The 15,698-nt window shown below is 36.4% G+C and overlaps 2 protein-coding genes across 6 annotated transcripts in view; one reads left to right on the top strand and one right to left on the bottom strand.

Annotated features, from left to right (window-relative positions):
* The window catches only part of LOC111450537 (serine/threonine-protein phosphatase PP2A-2 catalytic subunit-like), a 7,691-nt gene extending 2,024 nt beyond the window's left edge, over positions 1 to 5,667 (top strand). For both annotated transcript variants that reach the window (XM_023090726.1, XM_023090725.1), the window contains 5 exons: positions 1,121 to 1,235; positions 2,044 to 2,152; positions 2,234 to 2,311; positions 4,836 to 5,027; positions 5,129 to 5,667. In XM_023090726.1, the coding sequence (XP_022946494.1) occupies positions 1,121 to 1,235; positions 2,044 to 2,152; positions 2,234 to 2,311; positions 4,836 to 5,027; positions 5,129 to 5,302 (668 nt within the window). In that variant the 3' untranslated portion in view covers positions 5,303 to 5,667. The remainder of the gene's footprint in view (positions 1 to 1,120; positions 1,236 to 2,043; positions 2,153 to 2,233; positions 2,312 to 4,835; positions 5,028 to 5,128) is intronic.
* Positions 5,668 to 7,368: 1,701 nt separating this feature from the next.
* LOC111450630 (TORTIFOLIA1-like protein 4) lies at positions 7,369 to 11,987 on the bottom strand. Of its 4 annotated transcripts, XR_002711849.1 has the most exons (6): positions 11,015 to 11,987; positions 10,796 to 10,877; positions 9,870 to 10,468; positions 8,940 to 9,417; positions 7,886 to 8,146; positions 7,369 to 7,744 (listed from the first exon to the last, which is right to left on the bottom strand). XR_002711849.1 is itself a non-coding variant. In XM_023090846.1 (5 exons), the coding sequence occupies exons 1-4, from the start codon at positions 11,846 to 11,848 to the stop codon at positions 8,959 to 8,961; spliced, it is 1,974 nt and encodes a 657-aa protein (XP_022946614.1). In that variant the 5' UTR covers positions 11,849 to 11,987; the 3' UTR covers positions 7,369 to 8,146; positions 8,940 to 8,958. The 4 variants fall into 4 exon arrangements, 3 of the variants coding, with proteins under 3 accessions (XP_022946614.1, XP_022946615.1, XP_022946616.1); XM_023090846.1 differs by having other exon boundaries at positions 7,369 to 8,146; XM_023090847.1 differs by having other exon boundaries at positions 7,369 to 8,116.
* Between the last annotated feature and the right edge of the window lie 3,711 nt (positions 11,988 to 15,698).

The raw sequence follows: 15,698 nt of genomic DNA, 5'->3' as shown, positions 1-15,698 counted from the left end.
TTTTTTTTTTTTTTTTTTTTTTTGGGGGGTGTGAAAGCTTTATTCTCTAATGTATGCGTGGTCCTTGTTGGCATCTCTGGGTTGAAAGGAACAATGGATGATCAACATAAATATGGGAACTTTTTTGGTTTAGTTAATTTTTTACCCCAAAAACTAGAGCTCTAATACAATTTTCTGTGAATATTGGGTTTTCCCTTAAAAATGTCACAAGGAAGCATTAATCCTTTATTATCTTGGGGTTGGGTGGCGCCTTACCTCCCTCCCCTGTTGTACACAGTCTTTCTCGTACAAATAAAAGTTTTTCCTAGTATAAGGAAAAGATGAAGAGGGGCATGAAAAAGATGTGTGTTGGATCAGACGTAAATGTCTATATGATTTTTCTTAGGTCAAGAATGCCACAATAGTTGAACAAGATGTAGGACTCGTCAATAATGTCTGCAAAGGAACTTTCTCTCCCCCTCACTTTCCGCCTCCCAGTCCACCCAACATGATCATCTCCACCCCTCCTTTGTAGATACCAAATTTCAAGATTTCGAGAAATTGGTTATTTTTTTCAATTACTTATTTGCAAGTGGATGGATACAAGTAAAACTGTGGATTATACGCCTATCAAAGGTTTGTGGAAACATGGAGTTTCAGCACTTCGTTGGATCATGGCTTAATAAAGTAAAGTGTAACTTTTAGGATGAGACTGAAGATTGGGATACCAAATGGGTTAGATATATATAGATAGATAGATAGATAGATAGATAGATAGATATCTCCTGTCAATCAAGGATATTAAATCATTAGATTATGGTTCTTTTTTTGCCTTTATATATAATCATACTTGGTTGGACTTTTGTTTTATAAATTTCTTTTATCCTCTTTCTCGTATATTTTTTTTTCATGTCAATGTTGACTTTGTTTTCCATAAAAAAGGAAAGGAGATTATACAAGTGAAAATAACTGGTATATAAGTTCCTTGGTTTTCAGTAGAGTTTGTTTCCCTTTGAAGAAATGTATTCTTCACCGTCTTCTATGGAATGAAGTGGCAGGTTGTTGATTTGTTGAATTCTCTCATGCGCAATGCACTTGTATTTTTTTCTTGTTATCATGAATCATTATATAACTGGTGCAGACCGTGGATACTATTCTGTGGAGACTGTTTCACTTCTAGTCGCTCTGAAAGTTCGTTATAGAGATAGAATTACAATCTTGAGGGGAAATCATGAGAGCAGGCAGATAACTCAAGTGTAAGATTATTTATATTCCGCTACTTTCTTACATTATTAAAACTGAAGTATTTTGTACTCATAAACAGAATGTTACGCCATGCTTCCACCAGTGCACTTATTTTTTTTTTTTTTTTTTTCCATGCTTCCAACAGTCTCCCATTTTAAATGGTTCATGGCTTGCTCTCTCTGTTTCAATTGCATTATATGGACCTTCGAAATTCAAAGCCTTTCAATAGCTTGATTCAGCATGGACAATAAAAATGGTGGTCCTAGTTTCCCAAAATCTGCTTGCAAAGGTTGCACCAGTTTGGTGGTGCAAACCCCCCAGCGCTCACATACGTATTATACTAAAATCCTATCAGTTTTCTGACGTCCAAATGTTGTAGGATCTGGGGGTTGTGGTTGTCTTGTGAGGTGGAGATAGTGTAGATACATGGAAACTGGCCTGTATGTCCACTCTATTAAAAAAGAAAAGAAAAGAAAATGGCGATATGCTCGGGTTTCTACCATATCCTCTTCTTGGAACAAAATTGTCTTATGACATCTGTGAAATATCTGTTCGTTGTGAAGCTGAATGCTTTTATCTTGCATCGGCAACCCCATCCTCTCAGTTGCTCTAGGTTGTGTTTAACACCTTTTCCTACTGGTTTCACACGTGCACATGAAAAGCTTATGAAAATTTACATATTTGAAAAGGTGGCAAATTGTTATCATTCCATTTTAAATATTCAACTAATTAACAGGTGTGGCAAGCACATAAGCAATTCTTGGTTACTCCAGTTTTCTTTTTGTCTGTTTTTATTTATCTGATTTTGTTTCTTTTCAGTTATGGATTCTATGATGAGTGTTTGAGAAAATATGGAAATGCAAATGTCTGGAAGCACTTTACCGACCTCTTTGATTATTTACCTCTTACAGCTCTAATTGAGAGTCAGGTTTGTGTTCCTCATGTCATTAATTCCTTATTTGGATTGTTAGATGGGTTCTAATAGTGTATTATTATTATCCTAGCGTAGGTTTTTTGTTTGCATGGAGGACTTTCGCCATCTTTGGATACCTTGGATAACATCAGATCATTGGACCGAATTCAAGAGGTATTAATGTGTAATTTTAGTAAGCATGTGAATTAATATTTGACACTCCCCATTCAAGGACTAACTACCATTGGGATATACAATTACAATATTCAAAACTTAAAAGACATGCTGTTTTTTAAAGCAAGACAAGTGCGCCTCGCTTCAATTCTTGAGGCTCACTTGGATGTGTGGCTTGGTGCCTCAAGCCCTATTTTATTTTAGTTTCAGTTTTAGTTTTATCAGTTGGTAAAGAAACAAATAAATACTTCTAAAAGATATTGATTTTTATCCCCAATTTCTAACGAAAGCTCCAAATCCTTTGTTCATTTTTTGTGTGCCTCATTGTTTAAACAACCCCTGTTGTGATTTTAGCTCGTGCTCAAGCTCTAGAGGGCTATTGTGCTTTAGTGTGCTTTAAAAAACTGATATATGAACAAAGTGCTTACTTCTTTTGTAAATAATGACTGACGAAATAGCTATTTTTAGATTGGCTCTGCAAAATATTTTAGTCAAATGTAAGAGATTACTTGCTTAGTTTTAAAAAAGAAAGGAATGCTTGAGACTAGTATTGATCATCTAATTCTTGGAACCACCTCGATGATCATGTATTCATCTGGATTTTGTCATTAGAAAGATAGAACCCTCTTGTCTGTTATTTTCGTGGGAGTATTATATTCTTTTTTGGTAGGAAACATATCGAAATATATTCAACAAAGGAGAAGAACACAGCCTAAAGGCCTTATGGATAGTGGATCTCTAAGCCTAATTCAGAGGGTTGACAAAGGAGGAAGACCTTCAATTAAGCTAATGAGAAAATGCTGTACACTTGAAGAAGACTTATTTGAGAACACGTTGATCCTTTCTTTCCAATTCAACCCAAGGAGGGCTCTACTAACGTTGCTCCACAAAACCCTTGTCTTCCATCTTTAATACTTTTTGGAGGTCACCAAGCCGTATCAGAAAGCTTAATGAGTAACATCCAAACCTTCTAGGCAAATTGACAGTGAAGGAAAAGGTGGTTGCCGCTTCAGAGTTTTTTAGCTAATGTTGGAGAGAGAGCCAGCTTCGGGTGTCTTTGGATTCATCCATCATGTTTAAGCTTTTCCATGTGCTATGGACCAAATGAAGATTTTCATCTTCTTTGGTGTGTTTTTTTTCCCGTATCATCTTAGTGAGAAATTTTTGGATGGGAACTTGGTTAGAAATTGATTCAAATAAGTGGTGTTCCCATGTAATAATTTTGAGTTTGACTTGCTGGAAGAAAAAAAAACCCTGAATTGTCTGGAAGCCAGCAAACTTGATCTTCCTCTTCACTTGGCATTTCCCCCTCTAAATTGTGATTAGACTGTTCCATTCTTCCATATCTTTGTCAAGGAGACCCCTTCTAAGAATCCCAATCTTCACCCCCAACAGACCAACAATTGAGGATAGAAAGGCTTTTGGAGTAGCTATTGCAAAAATGAGGGGAGCTCCTCTCAAAAAGGTCTTGTTGTAATTGATGTCTTCCAAAGAAACCTCTATTTTTACCGATGTGTTTCCAGGGCTGTACTTGGACTTCTTGATTAAATTTGGAAGCCAGCTGCTATGGGTTTGCCCATATCTACTTCTTTTGATCTTTTTCCGTAGGACTGTTTCATTTGAGCAAATCTCCATGACTATTTGAGAGCAAAGTAGAATTCGTCTTTTCAAATCTCCTACCACAAACCTCCATAAATCTGTAGGGCCGTAACCTTCTTCCAGCTAACCAACTCGCTGGCTCCATCCTTATTTGCTCCTTCTGGCCTTTCCCAAAGGAAATCTCTTATGATTTCGTCAACAGAAGAGCTAGCTTTGGAAGGGATCCTATAAATGGAAAGGAAACTCGTGGGAGTATTTATGCAACAACGATTCTACGGAAAATATGATCACATCTCTGTTAACTTTGAAAGAGTCAATTGTACAGATCTATGGGCTTGGGTATCTAAGGCCTTTTGAATTATCCTATGGTTCTTATTTTGCTTGACTAGAATCCTTTTATGTTTTTGTTCGACTCTTTTTGGCATGGACTTGCTCTTTGTATACCCCTCGTGTTCTTCCATTTTTTTTCAATGAAATTTTTGGTTTTCTCATTGAGAAATTAAAGTGCTTAGTCTAGAATAAAATCCATTTGTTTACTTATTTTTGAAGTATGAAAGAATTAAAGTGCTCTATTTTTGTTTTTAATTAATTTTAAAAGAAAACATCTTACATTTAGTTTTATATCAACAAAATTATGATCATTCTGATAAGATATAAAAATTTAGAGAGCGATAGAAGTAATAGGATGCCTGCTTACTAAAGGGATAATCAGTTTGGTTTTGGTCATTAATCAATTCATTTTGTGTTCTAAAAAGTTTACCAAGATATATATTCTCTTGTCAAGAACTTTCACGAAACTAATCCCCACCCCACCCCTCCTAAAGAAAAAAAGAAATATTGCAGTTGGATACAGTAATATTGGGCAAACCATGAGATGCTTCTTTCTTCTTAACCCTTGAATTTTATTTTTTTAATATATTAATAGGTTCCGCATGAAGGACCAATGTGTGATCTCTTATGGTCTGATCCTGATGACCGCTGTGGATGGGGAATATCTCCGCGTGGTGCTGGATATACTTTTGGGCAGGATATTGCCACTCAATTCAACCACACAAATGGCCTAACGCTGATATCAAGAGCCCACCAGCTTGTAATGGAGGGATACAATTGGTGTCAGGTGCGTTAATCCTGGTGGATTGTTTTGCATAACTATTTTCTTTCTCTGCAAAGGATGTTGGTACATTATTTTTGCCGGTTCCTTCTTATTTCTCTTTATAGGACAAGAATGTGGTGACTGTTTTTAGTGCTCCAAATTATTGTTATCGGTGTGGGAATATGGCTGCAATCCTTGAGATTGGGGAGAATATGGATCAAAATTTTCTTCAGTTTGACCCCGCACCTAGGCAAATCGAACCAGATACCACTCGCAAGACTCCCGATTATTTTTTGTAAACGCTCTCTGTCCTTCAGCTGCTTGTAATTCCCCTTCTATCTGCCGTGTTACTGTGAATTTGACTCTAAAAGGATCACTCTTTGTTCAAGTTTTCCCCATTCTTTTGTTTCCGAGTTTGTGCTGATGCTGCTCTGTGAAGGTTTGATTGATCAAGAAAAATGACAGAAGGCATCAGAGGGCCTATAATCTTGTATATTTTTTTAAGAAGGAACACGAGCAAGCGGCAATATGACCTTTCTTGTGCTCTGTAATCTTACATTTTCAAAGTAGAGAGATGATTTTTGGAACGCTTTGTAGTATTATTTATGTTTGAGATATCCCAATGGCTAATGAAACTGCAGGAACTGAACTGGTTATTTATTTATCAAAGTTGTATATGTTTCTTGTCACGGCTTTCTTCCATTTCAAGTTTATGGTTGGAATCTTCAATGTTTATTATTTGGATTCAAACTTTTGTACTTCTTCTCTGGCGTGTCTCTAGAGAATGTTTTTTTGGAATTTTAACGATAATTTACGACACGGAGGAATGTGTCTTTTTGACCGTGCTTGATTCAAGATTCTGCTGCTTGTATGGTATGTATCTTTCGACCCACCCCTCGACGGAATGACATGCTTTGACTCAATTAATCATATTTGTGTCTAATCATCTTGATAATGGTTCATTTATTAGCTTGATGTTTATCTTGGTAACACTATAAATGTGGTCGAGTTTGTAATAGCTACAAATGATTTAATGGAGAGGTGTGATTTTATATATAATTTAAAAATATTATCTTTCTTTGACGATAAAGATCAATAAAACTTTGAAGGTATGTATTTATAGCACATAATAACACAACTCCAAATTTGAATAAGAATAAGATTCAATCAATTAAAAAAATTGATGTACTAAATACTAAATCTATTATTTTATTTTGACAAAAATTCTATCTAAGTCTCAATAGAATACTTGAGTAGAGTACCTCTAAATTTTTTCTATATCCTTTATTTCAAAAAGTTTTTAGCAACCTTGATCTCGTATTTGACTATGATAGATCCAAGGGTGCAAATTGCTTAGGAAACAACACTCGCACGTGTGGGCCGATAGAAGTATGATGGGTCCTTGGAGGGTCCATGGAGGTGCAAACTGTCTTGGGATGGAAGTATGATGGGTTCATGGAGGTGCAAACTGTCTTGGGAACCACATTGCATGTGTGGGTCAAGGGAATGGGTTCATGGAGGTGCAAACCGTCTTGGGAACCACATTGCATGTGTGGGTCAAGGGAAGTACTACCCATCCAATTTTGTCCGAACTAGAGGCCACCCCCTATGATGATTTTTAATGATGAGTTGCATGTATTTGTATTCATGACCCCAACAGTAGAATCACTTCTATTTCAAGGAAAGTCAAGACATCTTTGTATGGCTGACGACAGTAATTTTTTTAAACACTCATGTCGTGCTACTTCTATTTCAAGGAAAGGCAAGACATCTTTGTACGGCTGACGACGACATCATAATTAAGGACCATGCCACATGCGTAGGTTAGTTGTACTTATTTTCTTAGAATTATGTTGTTTTTAATATCAACGTTTATTTATTCATTCACTACTTTGTTCTGTCATTTAAAAGATGTTTTCAAATACACAAGTCCACAACAGTGTTTTATGATGAAGTTTTAAAATTTTATTTCCGCATATAAATATAGATGATGACGACGATAGCACCTCTAAACAAGTAGAAATTTATAGTCACGTTTGTGTGATACAATCTTGTAATCCATGTAAATAAGGCTTAAAAACAAATGAGATAGCTTGAAATCCTATGAGTAGGGCCTTAAACAACTTAAAAGGTTTTGATATAAAAAATGACTTCTCGAGAACGCATTAGATATTTACTTGAAACTAATTTTTTACCCGACTTTACATTTAAATATTCCACCGACTTAAATTCTTCGTGCGAATCTTAAAGTATGCTTTACAACATGTTAGGATGGTTGAATGTCATCTTCCACAAATAAGGCAACCTGTAAACCTATTTTGTTGGAAACCTCGTGGGCACTCACAATTCACAATGATAATTAAAATTATACACAATCACAAGAGTGAAATGAATAACATTGATTGTTCACAAGAATTTGGAAGAAACATGTAATACACAGCTTTTTTTTCCTCACTTATTCAAATCGTTCAACACATACTTGTTCACACATGAAATAAATATTAGCATAAATTACAAAAAGAAAAAAATAGTCATATATTGGTTCTAGGCATCCTCCATTTGATAATGTGAAAAGGGATTATAATGTCAAGCTTTTCAGCAATGGTGCATGGCCGGCCATTAATTATATGGGTGTGGGTGGTAGATGGTCTGGCCTACTTTTGGTTCTAGGCTGTCCAAATTCTTCCCCTTTTGGTATTTTTGACTCATTATTCTTTGGCTTGGGCTAGTAATTCAACAACCTAAAACAGAGGTATGCTTGATTTTATGTTAATACAAACAAAACCATTAGCTCTTTTTTTCCAGGAGTGAGACAGAGAAGTGACAAGAAGCAGCCTCAGATTAAAAACAAAAGACGGAGTAAATAGTAAGAAGGATCTTACTGTTTCTGTCAGTTTCACGTGGCAAAGAAGACAGGCTCTGGCAATCACCCATTATAATCGAAAAGGACCTTCGTGAAGCATGCATGTATGCTCATAAATAGCCCCAAAAGACCTTTTTTCAATCTTGAGGTTAATGCCATGTCTGAGAAGTCATACTTCGCAAGATCCGTCCATAATAACTCGGTCATTCATCGCTTTCGCCTTTCCAGGACCACCCTGATTGAGGAAAGCCTTCAGAAACGGGTAATTTTAGTTCAGAATCTGCAGTTTATTTCACAAATCAAAGGTTAAATTAGAGTTCAAATACACATTCTTCGGCCGAAACGATAAAGATGGAAAGTGAGTTCATGATGTTGGTAGGAAAGTGAGTTCATGATGTTGGTAGGAAATGGGATTTAAATAAACACTATTTGAAGTGTATTAGCGGCTGTTGAGGATTGTTGGGAGGAAGTCTCACATTGGCTGGCTAATTAAGGGAATGAGTTTATAAGTTAAGGAATATATCTCCATTGGTATGAAGCCTTTTGGGAGTGGACAATATCATACTAATGTGAACAGTCGTGATTTCTAAGATGGTACCAGAGGCATGTCCTTAACTTAGTCATGCCAATAGAATTCTCAAATATTAAACAAAGAAGTTGTAAGCCTCAAAGGTGTAGTCAAAAGTGACTCAAGTGTTGGACAAAGGGTGTCATTTTTTCGAGGGCTCCAGAGAAGGAGTCGAGCCTCGATTATGGGGAGGCTGTTCGAGGGCTCCATAGGCCTCAAGGGAGACTCTATGGTGTACTTTGTTCGAGGAGAGGATTGTTGAGAATTGTTGGGAGAGAGTCCCACACTGGTTAATTTAGGGAATGATCATGAGTTGGAATGAGGCCTTTTGGAGAATCTTAAAACAAAGTCATGAGAGCTTATACTAAATGTGGACAATATCATACTATTGTGGAGAGTCGTGATTCCTAACCGGGTATGCATACAAATATGCTCAAAACAGACTATATTTGGAGCTCAAAAATTGAACTTTCGACAATTGCAAAGAATCCAGATATTCAACTACCTGCAGACGAGGTTTGCAGCTATTTGTAAATAGGCACACTGTCATCCTCTTGGATTACAGTCTTCAGTAATCTTTTTGGATACTGTCCCAAGTTCTCTCTAAGATCATTCTCAACGTCAGCCAGCGGATTCATAACTAATCCTCCCTTAGTGTGTGTCCGGAATCTTTGGCTGTTCTGCTTAATTGATTCTTGAACGAAGCCTCTATCAAATGTCTGATGCAGATCATTAGGCGATGTGGCATGTGCCATAGAACAGAACTTTGAGCTAGGATACCGTCCTTCTGCTCTCCTCCAGAACTTGGAACTTAAGAACTCTGCACCTGGCAGCTTGCAACATGAGTTCTCAGCAAAACCACTATTCAGTACCCTTCCGCTCGACAAACCCAAGTCGTGAGATATTTCATCTAATGCCATCTCGAGCCCACGTACTCGTTGCTCCAATGAATTCATCCCGCTCTGAGAACTCCCAATAAAGCTCTAGATTCATTTGAAAAAGGGTAATTTCAAATCAGAACGGTTTGTTTATCATCAAGAAAATATTGGCAAAACACAAGCAACACACGTTTCCCTACATTGTTGAGTGAAATTAACATCGATGCCTTTTACATTTACGGTAATTCAAAGTCTAAGAATACTCATAAAACTTAAACCCAGACAATAAACAAAATATTTCCCCCCAACCACCACCACCGCCGCCAAACATGACCTGTAACTCACCAAATGTGACCGACAATATGACCTTCAATAAAGACATTTAGTTGAGAAGTCCGACCAACTTAGAATGATTAAAACAAAAGTGTAGTTGAGGCATTCATGGTCATAATAATGGTAATTATGCTAAACTCTTGCGGACAAGTCAGTTATGTCATTGTGTATGTGGAACTTTAAAGATGAAAAGTTCAGAAACAGGGGCCAAAAAAGATGCATACCTGCAGAAGGTTTAGAAGGCTAGATTGTTGGTTCTCAATCTGCCGAAGTTGGTCACGGACCAGGGAGATATCTTCAAAATCTTTGTGGCTTCCAAAAGTTTCTTCACTTGAGCTGCCAACAGTAACATCCGAGCCTCTATTCTCATGCTCCTGAATATTCTCATACTCCTCAAATGGAACAACGCGACACCCAGATCTCAAATTGCTCGACTTGTTAACTTTCTCATCGTGCACGTTATTATAAAGAACTCGTTTAGCATTGAAAAGGGAATTTCCTCTTGTACCATTTTCTTCGAAATCTACGTTTCCAGAACCACCCCCAGGAGCAGCATTGTTCTTAGAACCAAGTTTTGAAGAGGGGGAGTTTGATACTGTAATTTCAACACTCCAATTGGAAGATTTCTGGCGTTCCAACTTAGATGTGGGTGTACTTGAATTCTTATCTGTGTTCTTTGGACTGATCTTCTTATTATTAGTCACACGTGATACCTCCAATGGAGAGGACCTGCTAGTGGGGACTGTTTTCTTCAACGGTGTTCTTAAACTATGTTCAGGGTGGCATGTGGAAGTGGGAGAAAAGCATCCACCATTGCCATTATCTGGCCCATGGAAGAACAGAACAAAACATGAAAACGTGATATTTGATTAAAGCAAATTCAGCTCAAACAACTCAAAGACGAATTGGGACCATTAACCATCGAATTGGACAACTTTTTCACTTTGAGCTTACAAAACTAAATCAAAGGTCTTTTGAACCAGATGAACTAGTTCTTCCTTTCACGTCTTTTAATTAAAGACATAAAGCATCCAATTCTCATCATTCTTTCAAAGATGAACATGTATGAACAATGAACAATTCAAAATTGAGATTCAATCGCCATTTATCAGAGTGATAATCAAACTAATGCTATGGTAGAAGAAATTACCAGTTGAAACGTCTCTGGAAGCATCAGGAATATCTTTCCATAACTCCAAAGTTTGGTTCATTGTCTCACGAACGACCTTGATCTGTAATATAAAGTTGTTCAAGCAGAAACAGGAAAAGAATTGACGCATAACCGTGCAATTGAGTTTCAATTTTAACATTTAAGTCTGCAGTTCTTATCCCTGATTTTCCAAGCGTCCAGAAATGAATAGCATGTTACCTTATCAAATCTCCGACTATCCAAGGAACTGATACACAATGTTTTATAATCGGCCGCTAACTCCCTTTCAGCGACGGCCATTCTCCCGAGAGTTTCTGCGGCAGCCTTCCTCACAGCCCAATCGTCATTACTCAAGAATTCAACAATGCACGGCACCAACCAGTCCATTACGCTCCGATTCATCGCACCACCAACAGCAATAATACTCCCAATCAGCACAAGCAACGCAGCCTTCGCCTTAAATCCCTCGTTCTTCGCCAATTTCCCTAACCTAGGCAAATTCTTCCGCAACTGCGTCACATCCGGGTCAGATGCAGCCTCAACCGCAGCCGCTAGACACAGAGCGGAACCAATCTGCGAATTGACATCCTGCTCGAGTGTGAGCGTCTCCATCAACGGCTTGAGAAAAACCGAGAATGGCGGCTTCGTAATTTGCGACGACATTAAAGCCGTAGCGTCAATGCAAGCAGATCGGATTGTAGAATCCGAATCACGGAGGCGACGAACAACAGTGGAAATCATCTTCGACACAAAAGGAGACAACGCATCTCCATGAGACTGAGAAAGAAGACCGAGAAGGTACACACACTGCTTCCTCACCGGCGATTTCGACGACGCATCAGTATTATGAATGCAAGAGAGAAACGGCGAGAATGACTCACAAGTAAGAGCCCTAGCAATGGATTCCAACTCATTCGCCGCCATAGCAAGAGTATCGCGATCCTCAAGCTTGTTCAGACAGGCAATAACTCGTTGCTTGAGATCGTGATTCGCCGCTCCGGCCGGCTGAGGCGGACTGAGAGACGAACGCTTAGACAGAGACGACATTGCCATTAACAGAAAGACAAGAACAAACTCAGCTAACTCAACAGCAACATAATAAACGGCGGCCGGAAAGCTTCCGATTCCGGCGAGAGGGAAAATTTAGCGGCAGAGCGAAGGCGCTGTTTGTCGGTAATTAAGGCGAGCTGTAAGCCTTTTAAATGTTTAGCGGGTAGGGGTAAATAAGGGAATTTGCTTTGCTGGCAATAAATTTTAATTTTTAATTTTTAATTTTTTTTCGTACTTAGAAAAAAAAATCGGAAAAATAGAAAATAATTTTGTTAATAACCAAACATTATAATTTTTTTACCCATTTAACCCTCCCTACTCAACTCTATTCCGTTTTGCTCAGGTCATCAATTCAGTGGAAATTGGTCTGAAAGAAATTCTCCAATCTAACCAATTCAACCCGAGTCTACTCTTAGTAGATCACACCCGAGCAATCCACTCTATCTCTAGTATATATTTGCATTGCTCATTTACACGAAAAAACCAGTTAAATTTCTAAATTACTTAATCGTCGTAGCTGTAGATCAAAAAGGAAATAGCGTGTGGGTGATGTCTTCTTCATTTAAAAATAGTTTCATGCACAAGAGTAATACTTGGGCACGAGGCACGAGCTGAGTTGCTAACATTTTGTTAGTATTTGTAAGAGCTCAATGACCCAACCACACGGTGCCACAATTTGTTGGACAATATTCAACGCAGTTACCACAAAATATACAGATCCCGAAATCAATACTGTAATTAAGCAATCGTTTCTTTCGAATATCCGTTTCCAATTTTCAATCAACAACAGGGAGATCTATAGGGCCAGTCAGCCCCTTTACCCAGTGTTTAAAGGGAGAGGTAGGAAGCACATACACAAAGGGAATTTGAACGATACAAAAAAAAAAATTCGGAGACACGGTCGAAGCACAGCCAGTGTGCTTCTTTCAGGCGAAGCCACTTTACCGAGTCATAGAGGTTCAGGGGCGGGTTGGTTCATCAGCTTCTCTTTCTTTCAGTTTCCTTCGAGACAGAGTGATGGTGCTCCCCCTCATGAACGGCGCCGTTTTGTTTTTGTTTTTTTTTTAAATATATAAGTGAAAATAATTATATAATTTTTGACCCTATAAAAATAAAAATGAGTTGAAAATATATTGGATATTATTTGCATGTGAAGGATGTGATGAACTGCCAATAAATAAAATAAAATAATTAATTAAAAAAACTGCCACTCACGTGAAACTCAAATCTTACACATCTGAATTTGGGTGGTTTTAGATTCCAAAACCAAGTTTGACCATTCATTACAATACAATGTATTTAAATCTTACCCAATACCCATAGATTATAATAATGACAAAATCATGGGTCTACCCCAACCCCGTTGGCTCGCTCCTCGGGATTGAGTTGATTACATTAAATTCTAGCTCAGCTCGTGATTACAGGTTGAATATCTAATTGCCTAAACCGTAATTATAGCATCTTTGAGAATGTTTGCTTAAACCACCACACCTAAATGGTAGGTGAAAGTTCTCTGTTTATAATCAAATAAATAAAAAGGATATGAAAATAACAAGATACTTATAGCTTATAATAAAATATATATCGTAAATTATAATTTAATACTAAATATTCTTAACAATCGCGTACTTGAATATGTGCCTCGCTTTTTCAAAATAGTGGAGAAAAAGACCAGAACATGTCATTAAAAGACTTTACTCAGATAAAAATGGGCCGTCAAGAATGTATGAAAATCGAGTGGAAAGCGCTTCAATGGATATTAGACGTCTATTTAGATGGTAAGATATATCTGTATTATTTAATATTTTATATAAATAATTTTTAAAATAAATTTATTTTATATATGAGGATTGGAAATATATATTTGAGACTATAATATAAATTAAATTAAATGCTTCACTTATATATTTAATATAATATTTATATATATATAATATAATATGTGATATACTATGTAAATGATGTAATAATGATATATAAATGATGCATTAGGTAATATACTATATCTGACGTACTTCCCAAATTTTACGATGTTTCTTTTCATTCATAACGGTTGTATATACGAATGTTACAGGTAGAATTTGGTGTGTCAATTTTATGAAATTCTTAATCGACCGATATCTTCTTTTTAAAATGGCCGTTGTTTTCATCATTCAAATATATATATATATATATATATATATATATATATATATATATGAAATGGTTTTCATAATTCAAATTATTGTTTATTTACGGGTGTACATGAGTTGAGTCGGGTTGAGTTATAATTTTTTTTTAGACCAACCTGAAATTTTGGGTTGGTTAAGTCATGACTCAAGTAACCAGAATAGAGTTCATAGTCCAATCTAACGCACCCAACTCACGAGTTAGATTGAAGTTGAGTTGTCAAGTTACTTTTTATTTTTTTAATAATTTTTTTAAAAATAAATTTTAGATATCAAATATTTATTTACATGTCACAATGTATTACCAATGTCCGTTACAAATATTAGGAATTAAATATGAAGTTGTTATGGTAAAAATAAAATAAAATAAAAAAATAAAAAAACTTGAGCCAACTCTATTTTTACTTTTAGTAAAAAGTTCATCCAACGGTAAAAATAACTTTTACCCAAAGAAAGAAAGTAAGAAATCATTAGGTACATTATCATGGCACACCAAACAATGTCCAGCAAATCTCAGCCGTCTGATGTAATTCGTTCAACATGATTTGATTGTGATGGCAATCATTCAGGGTGCTATATGATTAGGTCAATGAGATTGGGTCCACATGAAAAAAGATGGAAAGAGAGCATCTTTGTGGGGACCACTCTTATCCATATCATTTTCCATTTCTATTATTGACTGCCAAAAATAAAAAATAAAATATATATATATAGTTTTATATTTCCTTCCTTTTTTCTGTTCGCAGAATCTTTGCCTTTTTAAGCCTTGACATTCCACTATTATTTGCTTTTTTTAGTTATTTTAACATTCCACTAATTATAATTATTAGCTAACCCACTTATTTATTTATTTATTTATTTTAATTTATCCTCTCGAGAGTTCGATATTTTAATTTTAAATGATCGTTGATGCGTAAATAAACAATGAGTAAGTACGGATAGCTTAAGGTTTTGAACTGGAATTTCTGATCTTTCTCTTTTACTTTTTATAAAAAGGAATGAGATCGAACCCATTTAGGTTGTTACTGTTCGATGATGAAAGTCCCACATCGACTAATTTAGGGAATGATCATGAGTTTATAAACAAAGAATACTCTCTCCATTGGGTGATGCGTTTTGGGGAAACCTAAAGCAAACTAATGAGAGCTTATGCTCAAAATAGACAATATCATATCATTGTGGAGAATCGTGTTCGTCTAACGGTTCCTATAATCGTCATGAAGTTGTGAGATTGACCTCAGCCTTGAATCGAGGCTCCCTTTTGGGTTTTGGCCTGAACCCATCTCTCCCTAAGTTCTTAGGTTTAATTGAACGAAACCCTAATTCCTTGTCAACCCCTGACTTACTGAGCCCAATTTCATCTCGAGTGTCTCAGCTCTATTTGTACTTTGATTTTGTGTTAGAGAATTGAACCACATCGACTACTGAGATATTTGGCTTAGATTTCATCTATTTTTTACTCTAGTGATTTCTGAATTTTTACTTTATTATGGTAAGTTTTTATTATCGTCGTAATAATCGAAATGTTAACTAGACATACTCATTGAACTAAATACTAATATTCTTTACGGTACGAGACAAGAAAGTAGACAACTAGATAACAAGAGAAGTGAGTGGACCAAAGAATTTGATAGAATGCACGAGATAAGAAACTTGATAACGTGGGCGAACAAAATTACATTTTA

Source organism: Cucurbita moschata, unplaced genomic scaffold, assembly GCF_002738365.1.
Source record: "Cucurbita moschata cultivar Rifu unplaced genomic scaffold, Cmos_1.0 Cmo_Scf00012, whole genome shotgun sequence".
Taxonomy (NCBI): domain Eukaryota; kingdom Viridiplantae; phylum Streptophyta; class Magnoliopsida; order Cucurbitales; family Cucurbitaceae; genus Cucurbita; species Cucurbita moschata.
This window is presented reverse-complemented; position numbering and strand designations above follow the sequence as displayed.

Bases quoted from the DNA above. Each gene is read 5' to 3' on its own strand.
- LOC111450630 (XM_023090846.1), bottom strand. From the start codon at position 11,848: ATGGCAATGTCGTCTCTGTCTAAGCGTTCGTCTCTCAGTCCGCCTCAG. The intron at 10,878-11,014 runs GTAACATGCTAT...TTTATATTACAG, and splicing joins ATAGTCGGAGATTTGATAAG to ATCAAGGTCGTTCGTGAGAC. The intron at 10,469-10,795 runs GTAATTTCTTCT...TCCATGGGCCAG, and splicing joins TTCCAGAGACGTTTCAACTG to ATAATGGCAATGGTGGATGC.